This window comes from Motacilla alba, chromosome 2 (genome assembly GCF_015832195.1).
Source record: "Motacilla alba alba isolate MOTALB_02 chromosome 2, Motacilla_alba_V1.0_pri, whole genome shotgun sequence".
Lineage (NCBI taxonomy): Eukaryota > Metazoa > Chordata > Aves > Passeriformes > Motacillidae > Motacilla > Motacilla alba.
In genome coordinates this window covers 97,792,178-97,811,206 of record NC_052017.1, presented here as the reverse complement: position 1 = coordinate 97,811,206, position 19,029 = coordinate 97,792,178, and the positions used below count along the sequence as shown (strand labels likewise).

Sequence of the window (19,029 nt, the reverse complement as noted above, 5' to 3'; positions counted from 1 at the left end):
GACAGAAAAAGGAAGGGTGCGTGTATGTGTGTATACACATGTGTACATGTACACACATGCACTTAAATGTATATATAGATATACAATTTCTGCCGACATTAAGAGCTACATTATATGAGTATACATGAGGAGACAGAACACTACAGACACAGCTGAGTATTATTAGGAGAAAAAATATCAGAAATATGACATGGATGCTCTTATCACATCAAGTTTTCAGTATTTCTTATTAATTATTCAACTCACTAGCCTTTAGATGACAGTATCAGTTATTCCTAGGGGAACTATTCTTCTGAACTTTGTCTTCAACCTAGAAGCCTTGAGGGCTTACTTAGATGCTAACTGGAATATTATGAAGTGAAAGTTTTAGAATTTTAGTACTTCTAATTTGAATTTTGTTTGAACAGTAGCCATCAAGGAAATGAAGTTTCACTGTTCTCTTTCCTCTTTAACCCCCATTTTCGAAAGGCTGGCAAAATTAAATATTCACTTCACTTCATGTGGCTGAGGTGATAAGATTATTATCCTTCTGAAGCACTGATCCACCACTTAAAAGTATAAGGGCTGTATAAGAGCTTTAACTAAACTCTTCCACCAGTATCTCTGAAATTTTATTTTGGAAACAATACAGAGGAAGGAGGGAATAGTAAAACCTAACTGCTTATTCCAAGTTTGATGATGGAAGAGCGTAAGTAAATTAATACAAGTTCTTACTGTTTTAGTTTCTTAGGCACAGAAACATGCATTCTGTAACAGAAAAGGAGTTCAAAAACTGCAATAACAGCCAAAATAAGGATTGTTTGAGGGTTTTCTAAAAAAAGATGCCTAGTTCATTCAAAGTCAGCTGACAGTTATGCTACTCTCCCAGCCCATTAATCATGTTTATTTTGTTTGCTCCTCTGGTCTCAGGACTTGAAAACCAATGACAATTTAAATTTCAACTTATTTCTTTTGGTTTTTTACCTCCTTTTTTGTTTTTCCCCTGTACACTTGGAGGAGTGGTATTGCACATCCTCAGTAAAATGACACTTGACCAGATTCAGGTGATCATCTTTTTAAATTGCTGTTGCATTAAGCAGTGTATGAAAAGAAGATGCTGATAAAGTTATACAACATAACTCTGAAGTACAATTCTTGCACTTCAGACCTATCCATGTTCTCACTCACTTTGGCTTTTGGTTTCTGAATATTTTTACATTCTATTTGTTTATTTATTTATTTTAATTTTCTTTTTCCTCTCTTTCGTGTTAAACATTTGTGTTTATTTTACCTCATCCTTTGCTTTCTTAATAATGACTGAATGCCTTGATTGTAGACAAAGCTTTATTCTCATTGGTTTTATATACCGTTGAATATGAAGGTCTTGAAGGCTCAAATTACACCAAATGTTATACATTTTGACTGCAGCAGGACTACTGAGGACAATCTGTTGGCTGAAAACTGATACTCCCAAAAGGATGTGCCTTGGTTTTACCTGGAATCTGAAATGTGTTCATTTGATAGGTAATTTCTGATGACCTCATTGCATTTGTGGTGATTCTGGGCAGATATATATCTGCCTTGTGGTCATTCATAGGACTCTAGTATTACCTGTGTCAAAACAAAATATGATTCAGAGGCAGTCTGAGTTCAAGTAGCCTGTAGGGTCAGTGCTGAATGTGAAGACATCTCTGAAATGTCCTGGACCTCAATTATCTCAGAAGTTCTTAGGTCTTTGGTCAGCTCTGAGCACTCCAGACACTGTTTTGAATATTTTAAATCAAGTCAGAATAGAAGTCTTGTCTGGGCTGACCAGATTTTTAGCAACCCGGTCACTAACTTCTTGCGTTAGATAAATATAACGTGGTTATACTGTGGTCTGCAGCATAAGACCTTATTGTATTCCCTTGTGACTGTCTCTGCACTTGCCTGACAAAGAGCAAGTCTGAAGGCAACAAAACAGTGCATGAAATTGCCAGTATGTCAACGTGGCAAATTGTGCCACAGTGACACCGTTGTCTGTGCTGGTTCCCTACTATGCTGACAACATTGCTGAGACAAGGAAACTCTGGCAGCAGTACAAGCATATTCCTTCTGTTCAAACTCTAATTAAATGTGTTGGAGTTTTGGGTATAGCCATTTATATTGACTTGATCTCCTGTCCTCAGTATTATCTGTTGTGCCGAATGCACAGAATGTAGACCAGCATATTTCTTTCTGAGCCTAGGCCTATAGTATAGTTTTACACAAATTAATAAAACCAAAAGCAAACAAAAGCCCTCCAGGAGCTCCTTTATCACTTTCTCAACATTTCTTGAAGAATAGACTTTTATAAGAAAATCATTACCTACTGAATAATACTTTCACTGGTGCCTGGGTATAAAGTCAATTATATGAATCACAGGCCTTTGCTGACATCAATAAAATGTTGAGGAATCTTTTTCTTTCCCTCATGACTTCTGTAATCAGACTGAAAGATAAATTTAAAAAGATGTCTTAGGCTGTTGATACTGAAATATAGTTTCAGTTTACAAAAATGAGAGTTTCATGGCTCCCTCTGATACAATGATCCTATTAGTAACTAATGTGTTTGTGAAGCCCTTAGACATTGCAGAAACATGATATGTGTGCACATTAGATTTTACTGAAATGTTAACTACATCATCTAGGTTGAATTTTAATATTAGTCACTATTTGCATTGAAATTGTTCCAAAGCACCAGCACTGAGCCCTTAGTTATCCTGATAGTTGATAAATATATTGCTATATAAAAAGAAAAGAAAAAGGAAAGGAGATAAAACCCCTATAAATATCTAGTCCTTTATGAGTCATCACAAAACACACACTAACAATGATAATCTAAGGGGAAAGGTGATTTGAAAACTTTGTATGTGAAACCATAGTAAATATTGACTCCAAGAAAATCCAAGAACTGCAGTTTTAAGAACCTGGCTGTTGTGATGACCAAAATAAATAGAAATGAAAAAATTGTGATTTTGTTTCAAATCCCCAGCTTTCTTTAGCCTTTTAGAAATTACATACTTAATCTTTGTATATCATTTTTAAGTCTTCCCAGAAAGGATGAAGGGGAGAAGGTGGCATGAAGAAAAGTTTATTCTTCCCACAATCTCTTCTCAGTTGTTTTGTGATAGTAAATTGTGGTTATAAAATGGACAAGAAGATTCCTTCTGGCTTGGAGTTCTTTTTTTCCTTTTTCATGTTTGTTTTTGATTCTTAGTGCCTCCTTGGATTTTGTGAGAAAGCAGGAATAAAGTTGTGCCATTTCCATACCACCAATAACAATGGATACTGCACAGGGCATGAGAAGGAGGCAGAGGAGGCAGTTTTCATTCCTCTCTTCCCTTTCTAGTTACTTTCATAGAGAGGAAGGAAGGGGTGCAGACAAGGCAAATCCTCCTTGAGAAAATTTTTCTGTTCTGCAAAGGAGAGCACATTTCCTATGGTCTCAGAGAGCAACTAAGCTAGATTGTATTGAAGCATCTAATGTTTCCCCTGTCTATCTCTTTCTCTCCATTGCTTCTGTCATTCTGATAGTGTCAAAAAACTATCAGCTCCTTATGTTCTCCCTTCAATTTTGTTCTTCACCAATAATCTATAAACTCTGTAATGAATCATTAACCATGCTGGCACAGAGAGAAGCAAAAGCAAAGATAGATTTTTAAGGAAGATAAATCAGAACAGAGAGGCATATGAACATTGCACCTGCTTTAAAGGAGCCTGAAATGAAAATCAGAAAAAGATCAAACCTCCCATTCAGACTTACAAGAGATGAGCAGTGGCCAGATAAGCTGCTTTTAGTACTTTAAATGCTTTTAATAATTCAGTGCAGTATCTCTCCTTACTGAGAAAAATTAGTCTGCTTCACCACTGGAAATATTGTTTGTTACTTTAATGGCAAGTGATACAAGAGGGTATCATCTTTAGTTGTACAGATTTTAATACAGGCAGTATCTAGAAACTGTTGAGTACTGGGAATTTTGAAAAAAAAAAAAAATATGTAGGCTTCTCTACAATAATCACCCACCTAAAAGTCCACAGAGACATATATGCGTTAGGAGAGACTCTAGACTGAGCTATATTGCTGTAGGGCCAAAAAAATCTGAGAAAAAATTTTGTTTATTAAAAGACTTAAGGTAATAACACCTTTGCTCTTTAATGCAGCTGACTGCTTCCTTCTCTCACACATATCCAGCAAGAATTTTCTAAAAGTGAGGACCTAAAAAAATTAAATGCTTTTTTATCTTGAGTTCAGAGTCAACAATAAATTGTCTTCGAAAGAACAAGAAAAGATTCACTTTTAATGTAAATTGTCCCTCTGCCTCAACAAGGCTTATGTGGCTTTTATTATTAGATCTGTTTGCTCTCTGTTAACTTTCCTAGCACATGAAAAGTTATCCTCCTGGTAAAAAATATATCATCTCTCTCTAGAGGGTTGTTGCTCCTCTTTCCTGTTCTCATGTACTCTTGTATATGCAGGGATCACCCAATCCAGAACTCTTAGAATCTTTGTGTTAAATATATGCAATATGTAAAAAAAAAAAAACTATAGGATCAGCATACAAGAATTGGATGGTGAATCTTATACTGAAAATAAGCCAAGTTAAAAGGCAAGGCAAACAGGAGAGTCACCGTCATTGATATTGTGTGAGGTGGCAATGGATGAAATGAATTGGAAGCATACAGCTGTCTCTATCATTCCTCTATCTGAAGACAGGGTGTTTTATTTACAATATCTATGGCAAACTGATTCTAAAAGAGGAATTGTCCAGAATAACCCAGAATGGAACCAGATGAGATTTACCCAGTGAATCCTTGAATCCTCCATGTCTCTTGAAACAAGAATTTGAAAGTGACTTTGTCTTGAGCCTCTGTACTTCTAAAGTGATAGTCCCCACCTGTAGCTACAGATTGAGCTGCAGTTCTGTCTCCTACAAGAATGGCCCTGTAGAAAGTGGGAGGAGTGAAAGACAAGCTAGCATATGGCACAGCCAGACATGCTTTCTGGGACCTTCCTGCAAAGTACTACTGCCCTGAGGACTAATAGCATCCTAGATAATTGTAGTCAAATTAATAACAAGAACAAATAAAAAATCCCAGGCGTTATTACTTGATGTATTTCTTCTATTAAAAAAGGGACAAAGAAAACCTGACAAAAACAAAAAATGTACAAAGTGTTTTCTAAAGCAAACATTATATGGAAGATTGTACTTCTCACTTCCTATGCTGGTAAATTAAATAACTGGAACCACAGGGAGTTTGCAGTCTAGTTTGGGAGCAGCAGAGCTGTGAATATGATACTAGACATTCAAATTCAAAAATTTGGTTCATAGTTGCAAAGCATTGATGCCTCTGCATTAGTTACTTTAAAGATCACTGTATGGAAGAATTATATTGTGTGAAGCTGGAATATAGGTAACATGAAAAACGCATCACAATTCTCAACATTTTCAGCAAAGTACTTTTTTTTTGTGTTGTTCTCTTGTACTGTACTTTTAAGTTTTCTCTGATCTCCTCTAAAAAGCATATAAAAGTGTTGAAAAAATATCTTTAGAGTGCTTTACACTGAATTGATTGTTCCATAGTGCCAAAGATAAACTAAATCTTGAGCTATATCACCTTCCTGGGGTTAAGTAGGTAGGGAATGGTATATTACTAATTTGAGCATGGGCCAGCACAGTTTTTAAATGCTTAGTAGAACAAAGTTTTAATAAAAGATGCAAAGAAGTTTGCAGTTCCAGAGCCTTAACCTTGGAATAACAAAGGTCCTCACTAATCACTTTACTAATCCATGTGGTAGCAGTTTTCTTACCAAGGCATCATTCCAAAAAGTGGCTTCTGCTCAGCATTTCACTCCAGGTCACCAGCCACTGTAGTGCAATCCATGAGGAGATTTATGGACCTCAAAGTGGAACTCCTTAAAGAACAATGTGTTGTTAATCAGTAAGCCACTGAGTGAGCAAATGGGAAATGCTGAAGCTACAGAATTTCTCCTTTCCCTGGGATGTGAAAGCCTTGCTCAGTGCATCTTCAAGAATTTACTGGCCTCTCCCCTGAAGGTCTCTTTTTATTTTCTTTAAAGCAGTGCTGGTTAGTTATTTGGGATAGGCTGGATGTAGATACAAGGTAAAAGGCAGGCTGTGCAGCCCTGCAGTTTGAGACCACTGTGGTGTGCTGATGGGCTCAGCTCCATCCCCATGGGATAGCGCTGTGCTGCTCTCAGCCACTGAGATGTGGAAACTTTACTTTCTCTGCTTGAAGAGATTTACTTGTACATCTCTAACATTCACAAAAACTGCTCTGCTTGATGAAATGCTGGATATGCTGGTGTCTTCTGCTTTTCTCTCATCCAGCATCCATCCTAAAGTACGCCAGAAAAGGTGGAACAGCCTTTATAGGGAGAATGTGAGAATTGCAACCACCACAGAAAGACCAGCTAGAATATGGGGTATGGAGAAAACAGAATCACTTAAGAAAGACAAAGGCATGGAATCCTTGTACCCCATAACCTCAGTTCTTGTGTGATGTGGTGTTCAGCATGTCAGTCTAGACTGAAGGATTCTGGCTATGTAGGGAAACACAGACAGTTCCTCTGTAGCACACAGGAGACTTATGCACCCTGAAGCAGGTATTAGAGAAAGAAAGAGGAAGAAAAAAAAAGGTCAAACAAAATCAAAGACAAGTTAGACAGATTCTTACTTGCTCAGGCCACTGCTCCTCTGTAGGGAAGATGGATACTTCTTCCAGTCAAGTTTGAAAAAGCATTGAAAGCCCCAGCTGTCAGATGTGTGAGTTGAACAGAGGTATGGTTTGTTCAATAAACCCCAGCCATTGGGACCGAGGAATACTCAGTGCTGTGGATCTCAAAAGAGCCTGAATGTGAGATACATTTTACCTTGGCCTGCTCACAGTGTCAACATTGTTTATTCCTGAGTGTGCAGAAAAGTAGGGCTTTAAATGTTCGGGGAACTCCACCAAAGAAATCTTAGGCTTGTTTATATGTCTCTGGATTTAGGTAGCAGCAGAATAAGGATAAATCATATTTCAAAATAATGTAACTAATCTGATTTAGTTACCCTAGTTCTGTTTTTCTAATCCAGTCCAAAGCTCCAGATTCCATTTCTGTCTTGAAAGAGAGGAGTGCACTGTAATTGCATAAGTATGAGATATCCAAACAGTGTAAGTGAAATAATGTGTAAGAAATAGGCAGCTTTTTATCCAGCTGAAAAATTCAAAACTGTGCATGAATACTTCCCTCCTGAAATAGGAAAAAAATTTGCAGCTGCGTTATGTCATGCCCAAGATAACAATTTTCTGCATGTATTTGGGAAGTGAATACTGTCACAGTGCTACTCCTAACAGAGAGAAAAAAAAGTAAGGGATGGAAATTGTGATGCTGATGGTGATGACAGTGGACGTACCTCCAAACTCAAGGTAACATGGAATTAGGGCAGGTACAAAGAAGATATGAGATAGAAAAACCCAAGCATATTTAACACTGTCTTCAGCAATTTACAAATTAATCCACTTTTAACAAGCAAGAAAGTACTTAAAATTTTACTGGTATTCTTTTCACTTGTAGTGTATTAAATATATCATATATTCTGTTACTATAACATGATATCCAGATCAATTACACTCTGATGCAAGTTTGAGAAGTATGTAAGAGGTGTTTGAGTCTGTGCTCTGTAACAGGAAGATGAAACTTGGTGAACTTTAAAGAGATTGAAAACCTGTGGAATTCTACTCTGTAAGTTAAAATACTTTGAGTGATGAGGAAAAAAAAAATTCTGTAAACCTATCTTGCCTTTCTAATGGGAGATACATTTTGACCTGCTGAAGTGTATTTCTTGCGTGCCAACTACAAGTAGTCCCAGGGAGACTGTACCTGGCTTTCAAAGCTGTGTGCTTCCAAAAGTACCAGGACACCTTGGTCTTTCTCAGAGTCTGCATTTTTCTGTAATTAGATAATGAAAAGGAAGATATGGAAGTGAAGAATTGAAGTTACAGGCCCATCAGATAGTAGTGAGCAATTTATCAACTGGTACATTTTACCTCCTTTTATAGAATCAGAGAATATGCTGAGCTGGAAGGAACCCATCAAGAAAATCAAGACCAACCCATGGCCTTATACAGAAAACCATAAGAATTACACCAGGTGCCTGAGAGCATTGTCCAAATGCTTCTTGAGCTCTGTCAGTCTTGGTGATGTGACCACTTCCCTGGGGAGCATGCTCCAGTGGCCAACCACCCTCTTGTTGAAAAGCTTTCCTGCTATCCAACCTAAACCTCCCCTGACTTAGATTCATGATATTCTCTTGAATTCTGTCACTGGTCATGAGAGTGAAGAGATAAGTACCTGCCCTGCTGCTTTCCCTCATGAAAAATATTTGACACGTTTTACTGCTCTCTGCAGTAAACACTGAGAAAATACATAAATACACACAAGAGCAAACACACTGACATGAAGTTTATACTGCCATTTGTTTGAAGTCTCACCCTTTAGAAGGATTAGAAGCTGAAGTGAGCAATGTGGTTGAATTCAGATAGGAATAAAGTCATGGTTATGATCATATGTGTGCATGTGCTTGCCTATGTGAAAATCTGGCATGAGAAGAGTGAGATTGTTTGCAGGAAAGAATGCAGTTCTTGTCCTTAAAGGAGCAAATTTACAGATTCCAATGGTCACACACATGCTCTGTGTGATAAAAATTCATCTTATATTTCCAGAAACAATAAAATTTCATGTACTGCTGCTCAACACAGGAATTATTTTTTTTTACATATCTCCATGCCACTGACTCTCTTGTAAGTTAATCTCATCTCTCATGAATTTTTCACCAGCTTCACTCTGATGTTGATAAAGGAGATGGTTCCATCAAATACATCTTGTCAGGCGAAGGGGCAAGTTCCATTTTCATTATTGATGAGAACACGGGGGATATCCATGCTACAAAGAGGCTGGATCGAGAAGAGCAGGCCTACTACACGCTCCGAGCACAAGCACTAGATAGGCTGACTAATAAACCCGTGGAGCCAGAGTCTGAGTTCGTCATTAAGATTCAGGACATCAATGACAATGAGCCAAAATTTCTGGATGGTCCCTACACTGCTGGAGTTCCTGAGATGTCTCCTGTGGGTAAGTGCAAAATACACTGTTGGTGTTGTGGGAAATTTGTTCCTATTGCCTTTTTAAAAGTTTCATTATTTTTTACTGTTTCACGCTAAGCTACTTAATTATCTATGAGGCACCTGCAACAGTTAGATATTTCAAGACTAAACTGGAAATAACATGCTAGATTAAGTATTTACCCTTTCAAAATGCTGTGAAACTCAAATAGCTATGCAAGGATTCAGATAACCATTTTATGGTGCATTTCTCATTCCAGGGCCCAAAGGCTTTGTTTTATAATTCCCATTAACAGTAATAAGTTTCACACCTATGTTATGGTACTCAGAGGTTATAATTTATAATTTCATTCAGATAAGGTCTGTTCATAACAAACTCTTCAAGTTCCTGCTAGTGAATAGCATAATCCTTTTTGTAAGTTTTGCACATTTTAGTAATAGTTTATTGGATATTTTTTCCTTACACTGAAATTCCATTTTCTGGGGAATATAGGCAAGCAGCAGGAAGTGGTGTACAACTTGAGGTAGCTCAAAGTTCTACTGAAATCAGAGAAGAATGGGTCTTAGAGGCTTCAGACCCTTTGTTGGAAACTAAGAAATGCTGATTTTTCCTGAATTTGAATTAGGGAAGAATTTCAAAATCAAATCCACTCTCTGTTCATTATAAAGTGACCAAATGCTCATCCATTGTCCGGGCCACTGTTGCTCTAAAAGCTGACTTTTTCAGACCAGATTAAGGCTTGGGCCAGAGATGTTTTGGTAAATGTTACTTTAAGATGAAATTATGAATGCAAGCACAAAAAACACCAACCAACCAACCAAAAACAAGAAGAAAAAAACAAAATTAACAAAACAAAACAAAAAAAACCTTACTTTACTACAAATATGGGAAGGCCTCTTCAACCTGAGAGAGTTCTATGGTGATTGAAATAAAGATTTTCTTTGCTTAATTGATTTTAAACCACATTAAAAAACCATATTAAGTGGTACTCTTACAGTAAGGCTGGGCATAAAATTTGCTCTAGTTTCCTCAGTATGATCTCCTGTGTTTTTGAATGTTAAACAATGCATCTAAATTAGAGCTAGAGAGAAAAAGAATCTTCCCTACCTAAGTGCCCTACAGCAATCAGTAGCAAACATTGCTCATATATTTGAAACTCAGTTTAGGAGTCAATAGAAGATAAGTAAAACATTGATAAGTAAAACAAGATAAGTAAAACTTATTGCTAATGAGTTTTCTATACATTTATTTTACTAAGCAGTGAGCATAGACACTATTTCTCTTTGATGCTTGGCATTTGCTCATTGTCACTCTAGCACTATGTGGATGGCTCTAGGCAATGAAGAGGCAATGCTAGCCTTGGAAGAAAGACAGACACCACAGTTTTTACAGAGTAACAGGGAGATGAAGTTGTGACATGTTTCTGGGAATTTTTACTTCTGGACTTTGAAAAAATCTAGACAACAGAAAATCTAAGTCTGTAAAACCTAAATAATACACTTCAAAAATATGTTATGTTAAAATACATCTGTTTTTTTCTCAATGAAGTTGCCCCTTTTACTTTAGAATAAGATAATTTAAGTAAGATGTAGCATGCAGCAACTATTAGATTTTTTTTTTCGCTTTTGTCTTATGAACTGAAAAGAAATAATCTCCATATTTCACTTTTGCATTTATCACCTGTGTCTTTTCTTGCACTGGCATATTGATGTACAGACAGCTACTACAGACATATGAGGTTTACTTACACATACAAATCCATGCCTCTACTCCTACCTATGCTCCATTTGTTCCAAAAATATATTGGAAATCAGTCTATGGGCAATGCACTGTGTGCAGTGGAGAATATAATGACTATTTTTCAAAATGACCTGCTTTGCATATTTTGTTGAATCTTTACATCATAGAGGAGTAAAAGATATTTTCTCCCACATGGACTGTGCAACACCAAATGTATTTTCGATTCAGATAAGTATTATGCAAAATTATTGACTGAGACCAGTGCATTCTCTGAAATTTGTGTCAGCTAAGGGTGGTTTCAGATTAATGAACTTCCTGAAACTGCACATTTTAAACATCTTCATGGTTAGTATCACACACCTAGCAAATACTGCATTGTTACAGAGTTAAGGATTAACATGAAATTCCTTTGTCACACTTTGTCGCACTTTATTGCATTTTGTCTTACATAGTTACAGCAATTCATACTTTATTCATATAACATAATTTTTAATTAATCACCTAGAGTATCCATGAAATATTAAGGAGATACAAAGTATCTCTCTCCTATTTAGTTTAAAATTGTATCCATGACAAGGATTTTTAATTGGATATTAAGGGAAATGAAAGAGATCACAGGATTATAAACCCAAATTAACTATAAAGCTAGGAAAACGATAACCTTTAACTTATAGACTGGTATGCAAGTATAATGGTTCTGTATTTTATTTGACAAATATTTTTGGACATTATCTAAGGCTAATTGAAGTCAATCTCTTCTTTTATTTGAAATGACTTCAGGTCAGATTTAAATTATATTTGGGTCAGGCCCAATTATATTGATTATCCTGAACAGAGTAAATATCTTGATGGCTTATAAATCTATTCCTGGCAAAACCCCCAAAGATATGGCTTATCTGAAAATCATAGGGATTTGTTTCTGTTATATTTTTTTAAAGTTTGCCTTGTACTTAAAAAACTGAGCAGCATTATATTTCAAACAAAAGGATACTGGTCTGTTTGAGTTAAAACCAAGGGAAGTAGGGATGAGAATTCCAATGCCCAGCATACTTTTGGTTTGTTTAATCTTCTCTGCTCTCCAGCCATATCAACAGCTTTGCTTGTTACCCAGCACAACAAATATCTCTCTTGCAATTTATTACCCCTGACTGAGATGGATTGAAATATCTGAATTATATAACAACGTAAAGAAAGCAAAAGCACTGTATCAGGCTTATATCTTTGATACAGTGTGTAGTGGGCCTTGAGAGCCTGCATGAAGTGTCTCTCTCCAAGCACAAGCCAACTCTGCTTCCCTTTGTCTGACCTTGCTGCTTAGCTGGGGCCATTCTTGAGTTTTTTCCCCAAGTGCAGGCAACATATCAAGGGTGTGGGAGGGGAGGGAGAAGCTGAAGAGGGTTCTGACTCTCCCCTTTCACACTCCTGGAGGGGAAAGGCTGTGGAAGCATTGCTGCATCAGCTGTGGGTGAGACCTGGTGGTGGAAGAAATAGAAAATACCAGAAGGTAGTGAGCAGAACCAGTCTGGATTGTTGTACATAAGGATCATGAAGGAATTCTGGATCACTTGATAGTAAGGGTGTTTAATGTTTTTAGTAGCAGCTGATACCATGTAGAGACGTGATGCCATCATGAAATGGTTTTATGTGTTAGACATAGTGCACATCATTAGTTGATATAAATTAATACTTTTAATAACTGACTGCCTTAAAGGTCTATTTTTAATTCGTTAATGTGGCTACAATTCAATCAATAAGCATTTGTGCAGTTTAAAAATTATGCATTTGTTAGATTATTCTAGTTTTAGAAACAAGTTTTTTTTTGACTGATCTCACCAATATTAAAACAGAAGTCACAGAATAATTTCTCATAAAACATTATTTCAAAATATTATGTGAAATATTCAAATTTTATTTGCATAAAATATCCTTCAAGTTACTAGCAAGCTTTCTAAAAAGCTCTGTAGAGGTTTCTAAAATAATACACTTAGAGATTCAAAATGGATCCCTTTGAAGGATCTCCAACTCAATTTTCAGTCACCAGTTTAGCTTTTTCTCTTCCTATAACATAAAAGGTTAATCTCTGCAGTGTCAGGGACATTGTTGAGCCTTGACTAGCTAAATTTAAGTACGAATAGCATTCTAAAGACAAGGTCCTCTCTACAAATATCCTCCCATCCTTTTACCTTAATACCAGAGTTAATAGGTCAAGTTCTAATATTACTGTAATTTAATAATCTCTATCAATGTCTAGTAAATATTATGTTAAAATTATCTTTAAAATTCTGGAAAATAAAACCAGAAATCTGTACCAGTCATACAGAATTAAGTCTGTAACTAACTACTATCAAGAAAATAATTACATGGAACACTTTGATAAACACCACAGATTTTTTCTTAGTACTGGCTACAATTGCTGGAAAAGTTTATGATGCTGCTACATGTAGAATTTCTTTTAATGAACTGATATCCAAGTTTTGTTAAAAGGACATGACAGTAGAGAAAAATAATTTTAGAGGAATCCATACTTAAAAGAGAAAGTTATTTTTAAAATAAATAACACATGTACATATTTTCAACCCATACAAAATGCACAAACTGTAAGTAGTATTTTAAGTTATAGTTACAAAGCCATAGTTTATATTAAGACACTAATGAAAGTTTGGGGAAGGGTCAGTGTCCTGTCTACACTTGCACTCCAGGGCTCTGAACAATGGCGACTGAACAAGATTTATTGGAACACTCATTTTGTCTGATGGAGTAAAGGTGTGGTACCATTTGTTGACTGTCCCTGTTACCTCTAAGTCCTAACCTTGGATGCAGGTATGGCACCTGATTGTCTCTGCTGGAGGGTAAGGCAAAGCACTCACAGACACAAGAAAGACAATTTCAGTGCAGGAACACAAACTCTTCTAAGATGTTTTACTTGGAACTACAATGCAACTACCCATTTTTCCTCACACTTTTAGATTTATTTACTATCCATAAGTATCCCCACAACTTTATGATTTAGGTTCTTTTAAAAGGGAAGTAAGTATTTTAGTTTGACATCAATCCATTGCAGAAAGATTAGAACAGCAGTACATGGCAGTTATCCTACTCTGAAGGAATTCCTGTTCTTCAAGAGCAATCTGCTTCTTCTGGAAGAAATCTCTGGAAATCCTCAAATACACATATTTCTGTGCATTTTGTTTCCTTGGAACAGATTTCCTACACATAGGACTTTTCACATAATTAGAATACCTTCTGTTATCTTGCATATTCTTGAAAAAAATGTTATGCAGAAATCTCCCTCTCAGCATGGGGCTTCAAAAGCTCTTTTTTTTTTTGTGTGTGTGTGTGTGCAATTAATAAAGAAATAATGACAACATAATGGGTTTTAGATCTTTCCCCAGTGATGTTTAGAAGAAGTTGATTTTCACAGAAGGAGTGGAAAAGTATCATTGTTTTTTGGTTACTGATTATATTTAAATGGAATTATTGCAGAAAGATTTGATGTTAGAATTTCTACTTAAAAAACCACCCTTTTCTGAAGGATTTATGTGTTTTAGGAGAGACACAATCAAATTCAGATAATGACTTTATTCATCTCCTGAAATGTAGAGGGTTTGTTTGCTACATCAATAGATTTTTACAGCAAACAAGCACTTCTAAACTTGCAGCATTTTGAAAATGTCTGTGCTGAGATTGCAGAGCTTGTAATTTCTTTGATCTTGTATTGGTCTGGGGCCCTTGAAGGCAGCAAGAGCAGGGGGAAAGACAGAATTGTGTGAGAGGTTTATAAGCACTTTTGCCAATATTTGCAGACATTGTAAGCTTCATTGGCAGGGCTTAGTGACTTTGTAAATGCAGTAAGCCTGGCTTTCACAAAGAACACAGGATGTCAAACAGTCATTACGATACCCTTGTTCTCAAAAGCTGGATAGACCTTGGCAAGTTTAAAATAGGTCCCTGTATGAAATTACATCATAGAGTAATCTGTAAAATCAGTTTGACATACTGAATCAAAGATCTTAGTTACTGGTGTACAGAAAATGGATGTATTTTAAGTCCCATAACTGATAAATGTGTTATTGGATTAACTAGCAATTTTCTTTTTAAACTTTCAATCAACTTAATAGTTGCATGTGAAATTTCAGGTTGGGAAGAACCTCTTCCCTGTCCAAAAATATTAGGCCAAGACAGAAAAAATGAATTTAAATAGAATTGCAACCATACTACTTTGTCATGGATACTTCAGGAAGAGAGATCAGGAAGGTGGGCTAATTGGACCATACCTCAAAAAATTTGTTTTACAAATGATCATTTCTGGTTAGAATTCTTTCAAGCGGGACCCATCCTTTGCACTCTGTTCCATTTTAGGGAGGGCTGCACTTAATCCTTTCTCCAAACTTTCAGCCTGGTTCCAGGCTCTATTTATGATATTCTACTTAACTGAGAATGGAAAAGATGAGGAAAATGGTTGGATGATATATTATGTAAGATAAAAAGCATTTCAGATCTTTCTCCCATTTCCTGAAAATTCCAAGTGAAACTGACCGGAATACTATTTATGTGAAGTTCACCCTGGACACTTACTATTGCAGTTTGTACTTAAAAAGTGAATTCAAGGCTTGCTAGTCTCATTTTCCCATGTCAAAAAGATATCCTTTCAGAAAATGAACATTGTGTTTAACAAATGATTTTCTCTAATCGTGTGTAAATAAAGTCTGTGAAGCAATCTGATCTTCTCTTGAAGACCTTTACTGGGCATCTGCCAAATTGATACAGTATTTATTTGCAATCTCACCTCCAATGGGTCCCTGGGCTGTTCAATGGAAGATCTGAATGTTACAGACAATCTGCCAGTGAGAAAAAATAATCTTTTCTGTCTATCAAAGGATGGTGACCATGGCCAAGGCCCTGGCTCCCAAGTGTTATTTTATTCTGCTCTCAGCATACACCATGAAAGCTGTTGTCTAGAACAAAACAAATGGGAACTGACATGGAGAGCATAATGAATAGAAGCTGGATGCAGAATGAGGTCCTCACAAAACATAACCTTCTTTTTAGCCAGTTAGAAATTTTTCTTTCTTATTCCTGTTAAAATAGAGTCATTCTTTGCTCAAGGAATCTTTACACAATAGATTACCACAATTGATATTGCAGAAATATTGAAGGAAATTAGTATTGCAGGTTATTGAGGGAAAATACTGCTTTTTAAAGGAATTTAGAGACCACTTTCACCAGGTTTTCTCTGAGCTGAGAAAGAAACTCTTCAGCCATTTCTTTATGAAGCAGTAAATAATTTTATAGGCTAACAATAATTTTGTGTACATTTTTCAAAATTTGTATAACATATATATGTATGTATGTATGAGTTTCTAATGGAGTTATTATAATTTCAGCAAGCAGACTTCTCTTAAAAGGAAAACTACTACTACTGTATTTCATAGTCAAAAAGACTTAAGTTTTCATCATCATTACCGGAATTTTGCTGACATATCCTCCACCAGGCAAAGGCAGAGATAGAGAGGAGGAGCTAATGAGTGAGATGGTTTTTACTGCTGTGAGTCAATGCTTGTGACTGTTTGGGAAGATGGAATTCTGTAATAGCTGATGCTATCAGTTTACAGATAGAACCTCGTACACTAAACAGAGTCAGCACGGAAATGATGAACACTTGTGAAAAAGTCACCTCACACTGTTCCAGATATGTACTGGCACAGCACATAGAATAAGTGTAGTTCATAATTTTCTATCTTTCATGTGCAACAGTCCCTCAAACATTTTACAGGTACCTCTGTGGTTCAAGTGACAGCCACAGATGCAGATGATCCTACTTACGGCAACAGTGCTCGAGTGGTTTACAGCATATTGCAAGGACAGCCTTACTTCTCCGTGGAGCCCAAAACAGGTAAATTTACATAAATCCTTTGCAGTAATGCTGAGAAAAAGAGGAAAATGTACATTAAAACTTGCTAGGAACTTATCAATATGACCTCTTTGTTAATTGAATACATTCGGGTTTTGTTGGTATTTTAATCTCCTATTGTTTATAATGGATTATGAAACCTACATGTCTGAGCTATGCAATAAACAGACTTTGCTGGAATATAATTGATTGTCTTTTCAATCTACCAGCTGCTTGGTCTGCTACCCTGTAATCTCTCTTTTCAGTGAAAATTTCAAAAATTTCAAAACTGATTGAACATTTTTTTCATATTTCAGAAATATCTAAATGTCACATAGCCAAGTTCCAAAGGATTAGATTTAAGGCTCAGTTACTCACCATTCTACTTTTCAAAGTGAAGTATTGTTGTGGAAAATGAATCCCTTCTTTATTAATTTGGAGAAGAAAACACTGTGCTTCTTATGCTTATCAGATATAATATTTTGCTGCCACTTTCAAAGCATATTGCTGATGAAACATTGTTTTTACAATTTTCTTGAAATTTTGTGAATGTTTTTAAGCCACAAACAAATGCAACCTTTAATCCTCTGTTAGTTTAATAAATATTACCCATTCTGCTGGATCGTTTCATAATGCAGGAACGTAGGTTTTTGTTCTGGTCATTTCAGCTTAGTGCTTGAGCCTTCACTTACACCTACAAGGAGAAGAGTTATAATCTTTATTTTGGATATAACCAAGCTGAGACAAAAGAGAAAAAATATCACCCTTTTAATCATAAACAATCTGTGATGTGAATCAGACTTGACTCCCAATATTGTGACCAAAAAGTCACACTCTATTTAGCAATCTGCAGAAATAACTACTGTAATTATCTCCATATTGCAACAACTCCATGCTCAGCAGGAATATATAGCACTGTCCTTTTCCCTCCAATGAGTATGATTCATAGTGGTTTTCTCTCTGTGTGTCTCTCTCTCCTCTCCATGTGTGCTTCTGTACCATGTGTGTTGTGATGATGGCTGCAGGCAGCCCTTGAACAATAATATGGTAGTTTCTGCTAAATAAAAAACTTGAAGAATTCAGAGTGAAATGTTTGCATACATTTTCATCATTTGATGTGATATTCAAATTTCCTGTGTGCATGAGACTTTGCTTCCAAATGATTGGGTAACTTTGCCTGGTAATTTAACTCTGACAGAAGAACAAGCATGCCAGGAAAAGCAAGGTAGAAACAATTAACACTATTAAATTGTGTATTAATTGTATTTTTACATGTCTTGTAAAATGGGTGAAATAGTGCCAGGCAGTCTGTTAGTGAAATAAATGTTTCAACCCAAAGGTGATTAATGGCAAGTCCAACATTCATAAGGGGAAAAAGAAATAAAAGTCTAAGCAAGCATTCAACAAATAGCAGATGAAGAGATATGTGTCCCAATGTGCCTCTTCTTTATTTAGTTTATTTATGTTTTTTTTACTGCTGACACTAAGTGCTGGAGGAGCAAATGGCTGCCTCTCTGGAAATCAGGGTTAGCAGCTGTATTATGTACTGGGCATGAAATATTCATAAAATCATCATATTTTGAGAAGGCATATTTATTTTTTGATGTATATCAGCAGAGCTGAAAGAATGAAACCTGGAATTTTCTTCTAGTTTTCATTTCATTTCTATTAATTACAATTTAAATAATTATGCAGATTATCAAATGGACACAACAAAAATTATTTCAGATATTTAAGTACTTCATTACTAAAAAAAAATCTCTTAATTATGCCAACGTTTTGGAAGTTGATATTGGTAAACCCAATATATGGCAAAATAAATAATTTCATATATCTGCAAAGTGTGGCATGTTATCAGTACTGGTAAGAGTTAATGTCTTGAATGGGTATCCAAAAGATAGTGAAATTAATTTTGATGTTAGAATTTAAAAAATGAATGCAGAATATTCTGTTCTTCCTAGCTCTAAAAGAGTGGGGAATCAAATACAGAAGATTACACCTTCCAGGGAAGGAAGTGTTACCCAAGTAATTTTGAAGACTAGTTCAGGGAGAAGATACTTGAAAAACACAAACCTGTGCTGCATTACCCAGTAAATAAAAATTGGTGGGTTTGGTGACTATTTAAAATAATCTTATGGTATGTCAGTGCAACTCCTAGTCAAACCCTATTATATTCATGTTGGAATTAATTAATTCTACTCTTGCTGCAGTCACTGATCTGCTGTTCCTTTTAAAGGCAAACTCAGCTTTTACAGTAGCATAATTTTGCTTG

The 19,029-nt window shown here is 35.9% G+C and overlaps 1 protein-coding gene across 1 annotated transcript in view; it reads left to right on the top strand.

The window, feature by feature from the left end:
* LOC119697540 (cadherin-7) overlaps window positions 1-19,029 on the top strand; it is an 83,035-nt gene that overhangs the window by 30,896 nt on the left and 33,110 nt on the right. Inside the window, exons 3-4 of the mRNA XM_038128414.1 lie at window positions 8,842-9,136; window positions 16,641-16,760. Coding sequence (XP_037984342.1) covers window positions 8,842-9,136; window positions 16,641-16,760 — 415 coding nt within the window. The remainder of the gene's footprint in view (window positions 1-8,841; window positions 9,137-16,640; window positions 16,761-19,029) is intronic.